Raw genomic sequence first — 14,187 nt, 5'->3', positions numbered from 1 at the left:
ACGCTATCAAGCCCTTGTTATAGCCTAATCTGGAAAAAATAAATTAAATTTCAGTTTGAAATTATTTTCTATTACGAAGTTGATATTTCTGCATATTCAATTTTTTTCTAAAGAGAAAAATTCTTCCATGAAAATAGATATTGTAGTAAAAGAACATGTCACTCCTTCTTGAGGTCGAATTTCCATTTGGGAAAATTCTAAATATCATCCTCCTAAAAACATTAAGAATATAATTTCATCTGGGAAACACATTCAAATTCACACAGCCCTGATTTTAGTAGACTGCTGTGTAACTTTCATGGTGCCACTACAAAAACCAAACATTGATAACATGTTGAAATATAAGCTAAAGTTAGAAATGCCTCCATTGAATATTAGCCATTCTCGAAACAAGGACTGTGTGTGTGTAGTTCCTTTAATCCAGTGTGCCAAAAAACGCTACTGATCTATCTAGTTTTAAATGTTAAAATAGGCATATAGAGGTGTGTAGAATTATGGGATAAGTTGTGCACATATAAAATAGGGTTCATATTTCTTAAATCTGTTTTCTCTCACAGAAGGATCAGACAGGTATTATCCTCCTCGAGAAGAAGAAACAAATGAAATTGAACGACAGCAATCACAAGTCCACGATACCCACGTACGGACAAGATCAGACGATAGTAACAGAAACGAAGTCATAAGTACACAGCAAATGTGTAAGAGCTCTGCATTAATTAAGATTTCAAACTTCATAAATGACATATTCATCTAGGTTTTATTAATTTGGACACTTTGTGAATAATAAAAAAAAGTATCATTAGCGCATGTACAATGACTTGTAGCAACTTGTACGTTATCTAAATTGTTTTGCTATCTTTTTTTTCTCAGCCCAAATTGTTTCTTGTGAAGTCAGATTAAGAGATCAGTGCAAAGGAACAACCTGCAATAGGTAATATTTATTGTTCTCAAAATTAACCAACCCACTAGTGGAAATATTTTCATTTTATATTGACATGCAGAGAAACTAAATTTCGCTCTTGATTGTTTTTATTTAGGTATGAGTGCCCTGCTGGTTGTTTGGATAGTAAAGCTAAAGTTATTGGCAGTGTACATTATGAAATGGTAAGTATTATAAATGAAATTATTTGGGGGTAGAGTTCTTCTGCATAATATTGGTGATTATATATATATAATACCCGCTGGGGGATGGCCATGCCACAGTCTCTTCTCCTCCGTTTTCTTCCCAGGATCTTGAGCACTCATGCTCACGTGCCCAAGGTGCTTTTCAAGCTACTGGGCCTGAAACTTGAACTGCAGTCAACCCTGTAGGAGTCCATTGACATAGCTGCTACACATCTGCTGGCCCTCCAGCATGTTTTTCAAGCCCCTACGTCTTGGACTCAAACCTCTGAGTCAGCCATGTGGGATCCATCCACCTTAAACTTCATGCCACCTACTGGCCCAATATTGGATTTTTAATGTGAAAAATAACTTATATAAGCAAACTAAATGTTTGGCTCAGAAATGTTTAAAGTCGTATAAGTAATAAGTGGTGTGTCTTATGCAGAACTCTAATATTACAGCATCCTTTTCTCTTCTTTTCTCCAAGCAATCTAGTATCTGTAGAGCTGCAATCCATTATGGGATCATCGACAATGAAGGTGGTTGGGTTGACATTACTAGACAAGGAAGAAAGCATTATTTCATCAAATCCAATCGAAATGGTATTCAAACCATTGGGTAAGTACCTGAATGATCTTTTAGACCAGATGATTTTTTTGAGAGGTTTTTGCTATAGGGTGTGTGAGCTCGCCAGAGAGACAGAGAAAGACAGAGAGACAGAAAGTGAGAAATCACCTCCAGAGGGGATGGCCACGCCGCAATCCCTTCTCCTCCATTCTCCTCTTAGGATCTTGGGCACGCACGCACACGCGCCCATCATGAGTTAAACCACTGGGTCCAGAACGTGAACTGCAGTTAACTACGTGGGAGTTCAGTGACATAGCCATTACACCAACTGCTAGTCCCAAGGCCAGATGATTTTAAATTGTAAAAATGGGCTGATACATTCTTTTGGAAGAAAGCATGAGAGAATTTTAATTTATAAAGAGAGAAGTTGATCATTTTTAAGATTCATTTCAGTCACATAATTTTCATAGATAAAAGAAGAAAAAAACATCAAATTCACAGTTGAACCTTTTTAGCTTGGGCATGATAAAACTCCAAACTTTCATGAGTGTCATTAAGAATATATAAATTTCCAATTTGAAGCAATTAATTTTTAAATATGACAAAAAATATCCCAGAGAAGGCTAATTAATGTACATATTCTCCCTGCTCCATTTAGGGGAAATGGCTTATTTCATGCAACAGTAACTTTGTTAATAAGATAAATTAGGTTATTAGGTAAGAGAGCATTTTGAAAAACTCAATGAATATATAATATACAATGTCATTTTCCAGTTGTCCATTTAAATGTAATTTAACTCAACATAAAAGCATTAATTAACGTTTTAGATGTTTTTCATATAAAATATACTAAGTACCTTACTCTTAAACCTTGTGTAATTATATATGTACTCTATAGAAAATAGAAAAATATGGGCTTTTGAAATATCTTTGCTGTGCCTTCTTTTAAATAAAAAGACTTTATTGTATCCTATGACTTTTCTTAGATAATATGATATAGTCTCTTTTGTAATTATATAATTGCATGAACCTCCACAGTAAAGTGAAGTTTAACTTCATAATAAAAAATATTAATAAAAACTTTCACAGACATGTGAAATGACCTCCTATGTATGGTTTTGTTCCAAGGTTTGATATGTACCTTTCAGCCATCAGTAATAACTCTCTAAAAAATCCCTTAGTTGAAATACTTACTGATTACCTTACTCATTCTACAAACATTGACTAATTACTATCAATGAGTAATAAATATTAGTCATTAGCTACATTAAAAACATTTATCCTACTATTTTCTTTAACTCAATTTCTTTTCATTTTCTTTTTTCTTCTTTAGCTTTTTGCCATAAGGCATGTGTACTTGCTGGAGAGTGACAGAGAAAGAGAAAGTGAGAATCACCCCCCAAGAGAGATGGCCATTCCACAATCCCTTCTGCCCAAGTCTTCTCTAAGGATTTTTGGTCCACATACATACATACTCACTAATCATGGTTTTCAGGCCACTGGGTCATGGACTTGAACCATAGAATCATCCCATGTGGGATCTAGATTCCTAACTACATGCCACCTGCTGGCCCTTAACTTACTTTTTTATTGTGTCTCTTAAAACTTGAAACTTGAAAAATACACTTAATGGGTTGAATATTTTGTGCCTCAAAGAACTATATTTCTTTTGGGCACATTATAGATGATATTAAATATTTAACATTAGATTTGGAACTGACAGAATAAAGGATTGCTGGAATATTACACCATCAGTTCTGAGTTGATGTATTCGGTTGGTGTACCTTCTTAAAGTACCATCACCAATGAGCCTTACCACTAACAAAAGATGCTTTTCAAAAAGACTAGTATACTTAAACAATTAAAATTTTGATATATAATATTTTACTCTTGGTTTTTAACATAGCAAGTAATACAGAGAAATTCACTCATTTATTGTAAGCATTTTACTAGCTATTAGGGAATCATAAAAGTAAATAATGCACACTCTTTATAAGATTCTTGTTAATTTATGTTGTCTTTACAACACTGCCATGAATTTACTGGATTTTGTGGAGACAGGGAATTATTACTTTAGAGTTTTAATTTTAATAGAAACAAATATGTCAATATATATATTGTTTTATTCTGTTATTTCTACATTTTGAGACCAATAATGGAAAGAGACCACTATCTAAGCTTAGGAATAGCATTGATTTATTTCATGCATGAAGGTAACTTGAATTTAGCATCAAATAGATGATGTATTTCTGTAACACTACTTATTTAACTATTTTAATAAGAATATGTAAGAAATAAAGTATTCATAGACTTAAAATATACCAGGAATTATACTGAAGCCTCTAAGAAAATGAATAACATTTCTATCTTTTTCTTTTCAGCAAATATCACTCTGCTAATTCCTTCACAGTCTCTAAAGTAACAGGTCAGCACTTTTTTCCATCTTATCTTCTTATTACTACAAAGCATGACATTGCTTCCAAAAGATTTGCTTACTGTTTTGTGTTTTAACTTTTTAGTTCAGGCTGTGACTTGTGAAACAACTGTGGAACAGCTCTGTCCGTTTCATAAGCCTGCTTCACATTGCCCAAGGTAATGCTTACTACATTTTAAAATTTTCTTCTTTTTTTAACCAGCAAGCATGTTTATGGCTTTCAACCTGTGAAAACTTTGGTTCTCAAAATTCTGGTTTCTCTAGGATTCAAAGGGAGTTTGGTCTTGCACTTCTATGCGGAAGAAAGCAAGGAACATCACAAACTCCCTGCACTCCAGGCCCTCTTCAAGTGCTTTCTCCAAATTCCTCCCACTAGTATCAAGAGGTGCCCAATGAATGGTCATTTTGTATCTATAGAATGATGTTTCAGTACTTTTCCAAAGGAGAAAAATCATTTGAATAAAATATTAGTAAAAAAGCTTCCTGTTTCTTGCCTTGTTCCACGAAGGGAAACATTCCGAAAGGGAATATGATATAATTTTTTAAAATTTGACTTTAGCTTTTACTGTTAACAGTATAGGAATACCATGGAATTAATCAGTTATGCATAATTTTGACCCTAAGTAATCTAGCTCCTGATCCTCCTATTCCTTTTTTTTTTTTTGAGAGTATTTTTTTTTTTTTTTTTTTTGCTGTAGGGTACATGTGCTTGCCAGAAAGACAGAGAGAGACAGAGAGACAGAAAGTGAGAAATCACCCCCTGGGGAGATGGCCATGCCACAGTCCCTTCTCCTCCATTCTCCTCTCGGGATCTTGGGCATGCACGTACACGTGCCTGGTGTGAGTTTAAGCCACTGGGTCCAGGACTTGAACCATGGTCAACTACATGGAAGTCCAGCAAGTTAGCCATTACGCCAATTGCTGGTCCCTCCCCTCTTCTTTTCATTAATTATTTTAATTAATTGTTGAACCAAGGTTCTCTTGTTTATTCTCATATAGAAATTTTATGTTTCATCAATTAGGTTATAAAGATACTACTTATTTATTTATTAAGTTTAATGATTTATTTATCTATTTTTTCCATGACCAAGAGAGAGAGACAGAGACAGCACTCTCAACAAGGTCTTGACCCTGCAGTCCCCTGTAAGCTCCACCCACCTCTGATTCATGGCACACATATGCCCTGCATGCTCGGGGACTGAACCATGAGCATCTCCTGTGGGTCTGGCTCACAGAGAGTCTTCTACCACTATGCCACCAACCCAACCCCATAATGATATTATTTATATGATGGTTTATAACTTTGGGGGAACCATTTAGTTGCCACATGTGTTGTAAAATTTAATTTTATTTATGGAGGCAAAGCTTAATCTATTCTGAAGAAAAATGGCAAGAACAAATAAATTGAAGAAAAATAGCTCAAGAAATAAAGAAACAAGGTTTACCTCCATGGTCATATCTTTGAGATGTTTCATAGGTGACAGAACAACCTCACATAAACTATGTGTGTTTTTAACCATAACCTTGCAGGGATTGTAAGTGTACATTTTGTGTATATATGTTTTATTGGAAATTTATCCTGCTTTATATAAGTCTATAAATGATTAGGTCTTTAAAATCTGTCAAATGCTCAAGATGTTAAAGTAGGTATCATTAAAATATGTCAGCATTTTCATCCAAAGTTTGCAGGCAAGGGCCTGCAAAAACTCTAGTAAGATTTTGAATGTATGAGTTTACTTGTGTATATGCATGTCTGTCGTTTTATTAATAAGAAAGACTGAAGTACTCAGCTTATTTACATGTGCATTTTTTTCAGAGTATACTGTCCTCGTAACTGTATGCAAGCAAATCCACATTATGCTCGTGTAATTGGAACTCGAATTTATTCTGATGTAAGTATCTTCACTAAAGCACCTCTCACTATTTATGTATTTATATATAAGTATATACACACATTTAAGCATTTATATAGAGAGCAAGGGAACAGAGTCTGCATTGATATACATATTATTAGAAGAGTTTATGATTAGAAGAGTTTATCATCAATATCACTGAAAAAATAATATCTATGAAAATATGAATGCATAGTCATTTATTTTATTTATTTTGACTATATTTTTTTTACACCACCACCATATATAAGTCACTTAATGAAATAGTCTCAAGACATTCTTGGGAAGAAAAATGTATTTTTGCCTTTCTTGAATCTTCCTTATCTTCCTTTTGGTTTTATAGTATAAGCTGGACAATTAAGAACTTACCAATATATAAAAAGTATCTTCACTCCTAAGGAGCCTGGAAAGGTAGCATAGAATCAAAAAAGATACTACATTAAAGTGCATACAAAAAAACTAGTTGAGGTTGGACAAGGAATATTAATTGTGATGGCTTCGGTATAGATAAGTGCTTTTTGACTCTGGTTTGAAGAGTGGGTTGGTCAAGAACATTAGGAGCACACTCTAGGTGGGATGAATGGCATCTACAAAGACTGAGGTGAGACCAGATGTGCTGCATGTGGGCATAGCAAATAGCTTTGTCTGTCTCTGAGCTGGTGAAAATTGTACCTAAGGGGAGCTATAGCCAGTTTAGTCTGAGAGATTGAAGATTCCAGCTCTTGAAACATCTAGATAGTCTGAGAGCGCATGCTGAAGCACTTAAATTTTATGAGGCAGATATTTAAAAAAAAAACTTCTTTATGTACATATTCTGTAAAATACTGTGGAAATTGGATTGAGATGCACGCATTCAATAGAATGCTATGGAAATTTGATTGGATAAAGAGGCCTGAACTCTACACATTACCACCTTATTTCTGTTGGTGAGTTTACTTAGGTCCAGTTATTTTCAGTTCAGCTTTACTTTTGAAATTGTTCTCCCATTCTAAATCTCTCTCCAGTAGATCTGCATTATTCTTATCTACAGCTTAAACATCCTGTTGGCTATCTTGAATTTGCTAGTTCTTACATTTGTGCTTATGTTCTTATCTCTGTTTGAAATACATTCTTCAAAACAATATATTTTTTTTAATGTCATGATCATTGTCTTTCTTCACATTTGGAATTATTACTACCTTCTCATGGAGAAAGTGCTGATTCCTAATCCAATTCCTGATCCAAGTGTGAAGTCATTCTTCTCGCCCCTCGAACTTTGTTTTTCCCTTAGGACTTAGAAGATTTTGTCAGGTATTTTGATGGATTCCCTGTCTCTGTTAATAGTTTGTAAGTTTCTTGAGGGCAGCAACAGGGAATTCATTTATCACTCTTTCATTATCCATCTGTTGTTTGTCAACTGTGAACAAGTTAGGCTGTTACTGCCTTAGGATAGAGTATGACATCAGACATTCAGTAAAGACTCCACACACAAGTATTAATTGAGAAAATGAATTAATAAATATGTAGGGATGCACATAATAATTTCTAAAGAAATTATTCTATGTTTTCACTTTAAGCACCCAAGCTATGAAGTTTAGTCATGCCTGGTGCAAGTCTTTCAAAATATCCTACATACTTCCGTGCTTTTCAGCACTTTGCCAGAGTTGAGTTTTTATCAGAACTTAAATCTTTATTTTATCTTCCTACCTCATGAAATGGGTAGATAAGGTATATTATTAGGTAGATCATTTGAAGAGTAAGTTGGAAATATAAGCATTACTATCAGTACAGAATCAGAGATGAAACCATTAATTGCAAATTTTCCTAACTCCTGCAAAATACAGTCTCTCTTCAAATAAGGATGATATAGAAACATGGCAGAGCAAAGGTTCTTCAAAAAGTTTATGGAAAAAAAGGAATTAAAGTGAAAGTTTAGGGACTAGGGAGTGTCAAGGTGTTTGAGGTGTTGGACTCCTGCATGGCCAACCGTGTAGGACTCAGACCTGGCGGCTTGCTTTCTCACTTTCCCTCTCTTTTTTGTCTCTGTCTGGTGATCATATGAGTCCTATAGCAAATTAAAAATAATAATAATAATAATAATAATTGTTGAAAGAATCTTCAAAAACTGAAGTGCAAATGTATTTTGGTGCAAAAATATTTTGAAATCCATACATAGCTTTTTTTTTGGAGAGGTTTTTGCTATAGGGCGTGTGTGCTCGCCAGACAGAGAGAGACAGAGAGATAGAAAGCGAAAGGTCACCCCACACAGGGGATGGCCACACTGCAATCCCTTCTCCTCCATTCTCCTCTTGGGATTTTGGGCACGCACGCACACGCACCCGGCGTGAGTTCTAAGCCACCGGGTCCGGGACTCGAACCGCAGTTGACTACATGGGAGTCCAGCGACATAGCCATTATGCCAACTGCTGGTCCCCGTGCATAGTTTTTTTGATAGCACACATTTTCCATGTAATTTTAAAAGACTATCCCTTCCTCCCCACTCTCTCTCCATTTATAGAGTTAGAACTTGTACATCCTTTTGCTTTTAACTTTTATTTACAGTTAATTATACTCCCTGTTAACGTCTGCATTTATTTTAAAATTCCACTGTTTTCATAGATACATTCTTTTCATAGTGTATTAATTTTTGTAAAGTATGGAAATGAAAACATCTTTTAACCTTTGAATTCAAATAGGAATGCCTGCTGACTGCATCGTTGCAGGCAAAACAATGGTCTCAAAACGTATTAAGTGCTCGGATTTAGTGAATGTTATACGTAAGCATTTTTGTTGCCTTGAGAAAAAAATGCTGATAGTACTCTTTTAACAGAACAAGATAAATACTGAAATCTGTACTGACGTATCTAATTCCACCTGTTATGAATTATATTGGATAAAAATGTAAATATAGTGTGAGGCTTCAAATGGTGAATAAAAAATGTCTCTTCTGAGTAAGAATACAAGGTTTTAGATGTATGGCATTTTGTGATATAGCAAAAGCATGAAAAGGATTAAAGAGCTTGGCATTCAGGCTTTCTGATCTAATAAATACTGACTGGTGCCACAGAGTTCAGAGCACAGCAATAAAGCCAGGTCACGTAAGATACACATGCTTATGTGAACATAAAAAAGCATATTAAATTACCCACATGTGCGTAGAGATAAGAAAGGAACAACAGCAGTGGGACCAGGAGAAGCCTATGGACCATGAGAGAGATTGCTTTATACTGAAACAGTACAAGATTTTCTTTTGTGGGATTTCCTCAGGCGATGTTGATTCAGCTATTGACACATGTTAAACGCTTGCGATTACTTTAATGCCCCGTCCCTCAACATGTGACTTTTAAAAGTCAGCAGTTTTTAAAATTTGAAAGGATTATACCTGAAATAATCATTTTTCCCTCCCTAAAAGTCCTGCGTGATTCACATTATGTAGCTAATCACAGAACTTTTCTAATCGTTCTTGTCAGATCATTGAAGCCAGGATAGGCGAAAATCTAGGTAGAACTTACGATCGTTCTTCATTTCTTTCTTCTCAGAGTTATTCTTTTGAACAAAATATTTCTGTGTTGATCATGTTACTTAATAGGGAAAAATCCCCCATTTAATATATTAGGTCAAATATTTTTCTATATTTTTTATGCAAAAATGCGTCATGACTTTCCTGACAACCCAATGAATGGAAAAAGGGCCATGTAGATGTTCAAAACTCAACATAAACCTGTGAACATTCTAACAGAGTGAGGCCAGTGTGAGTTAGTAAAGCCTAAAGTTTTAGAATAACAAGTCAAAGCCAGTCACAGTGGTTTGTGCCTCTTGTCCCAAATACTCAGGAGGCTGAGGTAGGAGGATCTCGAGTTCAGGGCCAGCTTCAGCAACATGAGACCCTGTCATGAAAAAAAAAAAAAAAAATTAAAAAAGAACAACTAGGCCCTCAAAAAGCTGAAAGCGATTTGTTTGTTTTTGATTGCTTTGTCCGTATTAAAGCCTCCTGTTTGGATCGCAAAAGTGTTTGCTAGATTAAATGGTAGAGAGATAACCACCACAGCCATCCATAGTCTGCCTTCAGACTTGTTCATGATCGGCTTTGACTTTGTGACTTCAGAAACATTTTTGTCTACCCAGAACGTCATCCCATAACTGCTCACTGGCTATCCATATAGACAAATGTCAGCGACTTCAGTCCAGTAGGAGAATAATCTGGGCAAGTTCATCAGGAGGTTCCTAATAACAGCAGAGTTATGTTTTATGTTGCTTTTTTTTTTTGCCTCCTCAGCTGTCCAGTATCTGCAGAGCAGCAGTACACGCTGGGGTAGTTCGAAATCACGGTGGTTATGTTGACGTTATGCCTGTGGACAAAAGAAAGACTTACGTTGCTTCTTTTCAGAACGGGATCTTCTCAGAGAGGTAAAAACAATATACATCCCCCCAAAACACACACAGACCCTCACACAGACATCTATGTGTAATTGTTTCCGTGGGTCATCTGTCTCTTAATTTGTGGTTGCTTTACAGCAGACCCCCTTCAGCGTGGGTTCGAGGTTAAGCAGCTGAGCCTTTGTGATTCTCTTGCACCCTGTGTAACAGCCGGTCTTCCAGGGATGGGAGACGCTGCAGTACCAGAGGTGCCTGTCTCCTGCAGGCTTACAAAAATCAACACGAAAATCGGATTACGCGTCAGAACTACTCTTTTGTTAATTGATCTTATAATTAGGAAATTTCTTTTCATCCTCTTTTGGATTTTCTAGATTAGCTTTTGTATGCAATTCTTTCTAGGTGAGCAAGGCACTGAATATTTCTCTAATCCAGTTATCTGACAAAGTATTCGACCAAAAACAATGAGTCTGATGTTCCCTAGAACCAAATTCTCTTTTTGATTGAAGTTTGGATGCCTGGTATGATATAAATGAGCTCTTTCAGGGCATATCATACTGTACAGCTCACTAGTGTTGTATATTTTTGGTAGTTTGAAGCAGATTCATATGACTCAGTTATCAGGTAAACATTATAAACATTAGGAAAAAATGAACCTATGATGCTTTTTAAAAATCATTGGTATTTATTTAAGTAACCCTAATTTCCATTGATCCATATGGACACAGAAAAACCCCTAACTTTTATATATTTCCTGGCTTCTTCAAATCACCAATGGAGGTTCACATATATGGTAGTTTCTCAGAAGGATGCCACAGGGTGTGCCAGGCAGAGTATCCAGATTGCCTTCTGTGATACAGAACCATCTGGATGTCATCCACATAGACAGTTCTGTTTTTAGCATCTATTTCAGATGAGACTGGGTTAAGAGACCATTGTTGAGAAGGTGACTTCTCTGCAACCTGGCCCAAGGCCTCCTTAAGTAGATATATTAATATCAGATGAGTTGAGTTAAAGAAGCCAATATGCAATTTCCTAAGCTGAACTTAGTGAGATGGCTTCACTGACCTCCTATATTTCTTAAATTTATTTTATAAGTATAAAATGATAGATGCTATCCTAACAAAACAGAATTTGAATACCTACTAGGAATATTCCAGGAGCTGGATGATACTGGGAGCTTTAAGAATATTAGCCCAGCTCCACTAATAGCCCTATTGTAACATGTCTATAAACCCTACACATACACACACACACAAACGCACACACAAAGTAGGCTCAAGATGTTAAAGGATATAACCAATGCAATATGATTTATAAATCTCAGAGCTCAGACTCAGCACAAGGTCTGTGGGCTCAGAGATATGCGTCTTTACAGTATTTCACTGTGTGCAAAAACACCACACTAATCTACATCACAGGGGGCTTAGTCAGTCTGTTTTCTGAACATAAAAATGGCTTTAGATTGGTCATCCATTTGTAAGAAAAACCAGCATGCTCATATTTGTGTGTGTGTGTATGTGTACATTTGTGTGTTATGTGTGCATTGTGTTTGCACACTTAGGATATTTTCATCCTTTCTTCCCTCTAAAATTCTTTTCTCTTTTGTTATACAGGAATATATATATAAAGGAACTACAGTTTGTCTCTTTCCTCTTTCACTGTATTAATTTCTAATCTATTTTAGCTTCTAGACATTTACACAAAACATATCTCGATTGAATTTGCCAAAAAATATAAATGATGTAATAAAGAGTGAGATTTATGATTCCTTAACTTCTCTTTTAAAAGCATCTCCAAAAAGAGATTGCGTGCTCTGTGTGTGTGTGTGTGTGTGTGTGTGTGTGCACACGTGTGTGTTTCCATTTCGGAGAAGAAATCTCTCAAATCATTTTAAATCTGACCATTCAATTTTCCAACTAACATTTTCTCTTGAAACTATAGTTGCTAAGAGTACTAATCTATATGAAAACAATATAATTTAAATTTTTATCAGACTTAGGAGATGATAATAAACTAGTGTTTTAGTGTATTGCTTAAGTAGCAACTACTTTTTTAACTTGTTCATTTTTAACCATGAGATTCGATTGTACACCTGACTTTTAGTATGCCTCCAGTGAAATGGAGTAAAGCTGCCTACATCTACTCTTAGACTCAAAGCAGATAACATATGAAAATATAATCTAGAATCTGTGAAGTTCTATTGAGATGACCATTACTGCCATTATGTAATCTTAAATTTCTTTGGTAAATTTGCAATCCATCACACAACCAAGGCTTAAAGACTTAGGTCATCCTCACTCAAAATTTCCAAACCTATAAATTATAGTAGCCTAAGAAAATTGACCGTCTGGAGTCCTAGAGTTGCTTTCTTCACTATCATAAGACAGACTGATTTATTAGAAGGCTTATATGTAAAGATGACATCAACGTTTTTTTTCAACTTTTTTTTTTTTTTTTTTGCAGTGTACAGAATCCTCCAGGAGGAAAGGCATTCAGAGTGTTTGCTGTTGTGTGAAATGGAACACAGGAGAGGAACATAAAGACTCTTCCAAATGTCACATTCCTAAAGTTTGTAAAAAACTGTAACATTAATGTACAGAAGATATCAAGTATTTTTAGCCCCAAAAAAGTACCGAATGCGTACAAATCTTGACAAAGTCTATAAAGTAAAACATGGGACATTAGCTTTGGGAAAAGTAATGAATATGTAATGGTCTTAGAAATCCTGTGTTAAATATTGCTATATTTTTTTAGCAGTTATTTCTATAGTTAATTACATAATCATGATTGTTCTACATTTCATATTTTATATGGTGCTTTTGTATATGCCACTAATAAGATGAATCTAAACATTGAATGTGAATGGCCCTGAGAAAATCATCTGGTGCATTTAAAAAGAAGTAAACTGAAAGGAACTCTCTTGCATTTTTCTCAGTCCGATGCCATGCCGTTGCCTACTCCGAATAATCTCAATTATCTCCTACCTAATACCTGTACAGTTTTCCTCTTTGGTTTAGTCTAATAGAATATTAAGTCCTGATATTGCACTTCTTATTTTGTATAAAATAACCCTTTTCTATTCAAATGAATCTTCTAAGATGTTTGAGTCCTGGAAAAAGGTTTTAATAGTAAATGGAATAAAGTTGGAGGAGTGGTGTGAAACATTCCTAGAGATCACATGGTAATACAGGGCTGAGCATGCCCAGCCAGAGTTTTCCCTGTATCTTTAAAATTAAGTTCACACATTTTCTTCTGTATCCTGGCAAATACTCCTGCAGGCCAGGAAGTATAATAGCAACAGATTTAACAAAGATGAGCTAAGGTATCTATCACCATTACCACTGGTTTTCTTAATGGTAATGACCTTGTGTGTAAATGTTGCCTTATTATGGTGCCTATCATGGCGATATGTTTCTTTCTATGAAAATGTATTGTGCTTTGAGACAAAAAATGTGTAAAATGTTACTTTGGGTCATTTTTTTCTGCTAATGAATTTGCTCTTTTCCTATAAATATATTAAAATCAATCATGTTTTAAGTATTACTTTCTATTTTATTTGCATGGTAATTTGATTTAGAAATCATTGTAAGATAAATGAACAAGGGTCTAGCAGATGGCACAATGGTTAGGTTGCTGGATTCCCACCTAGTTGATTGCCACCGATTGCTGGACCCAGTGACTTGAAGCTCTCACTGAGCATGTGTGCTTGCATGCCCAAAATCCAGAGAGGATAATGGAGGAGAAGAAATTGCAGCATAGCCATCCCTCCTGAGGGGCAGTGATTTCTTACTTTCTTGCTTTCTCTCTCTCTCTCTCTCTCTCTCTCTGGTGAGC

The 14,187-nt window shown here is 35.4% G+C and overlaps 1 protein-coding gene across 2 annotated transcripts in view; it reads left to right on the top strand.

Annotated features, from left to right (window-relative positions):
- The window catches only part of CRISPLD1 (cysteine rich secretory protein LCCL domain containing 1), a 47,126-nt gene extending 33,282 nt beyond the window's left edge, over positions 1-13,844 (top strand). For both annotated transcript variants that reach the window (XM_006159928.3, XM_014592161.2), the window contains 9 exons: positions 558-698; positions 871-931; positions 1,038-1,104; positions 1,592-1,722; positions 4,053-4,096; positions 4,191-4,263; positions 5,922-5,997; positions 10,253-10,383; positions 12,817-13,844. In XM_006159928.3, the coding sequence (XP_006159990.1) occupies positions 558-698; positions 871-931; positions 1,038-1,104; positions 1,592-1,722; positions 4,053-4,096; positions 4,191-4,263; positions 5,922-5,997; positions 10,253-10,383; positions 12,817-12,868 (776 nt within the window). In that variant the 3' untranslated portion in view covers positions 12,869-13,844. The remainder of the gene's footprint in view (positions 1-557; positions 699-870; positions 932-1,037; positions 1,105-1,591; positions 1,723-4,052; positions 4,097-4,190; positions 4,264-5,921; positions 5,998-10,252; positions 10,384-12,816) is intronic.
- Positions 13,845-14,187: the final 343 nt, after the last annotated feature.

The sequence above is a fragment of the Tupaia chinensis genome, unplaced genomic scaffold (genome assembly GCF_000334495.1).
Source record: "Tupaia chinensis unplaced genomic scaffold, TupChi_1.0 Scaffold000667_1, whole genome shotgun sequence".
Lineage (NCBI taxonomy): Eukaryota > Metazoa > Chordata > Mammalia > Scandentia > Tupaiidae > Tupaia > Tupaia belangeri.
The sequence above is the reverse complement of the archived record's forward strand: the minus strand, read 5'-3'. Positions and strand labels throughout refer to the sequence as shown.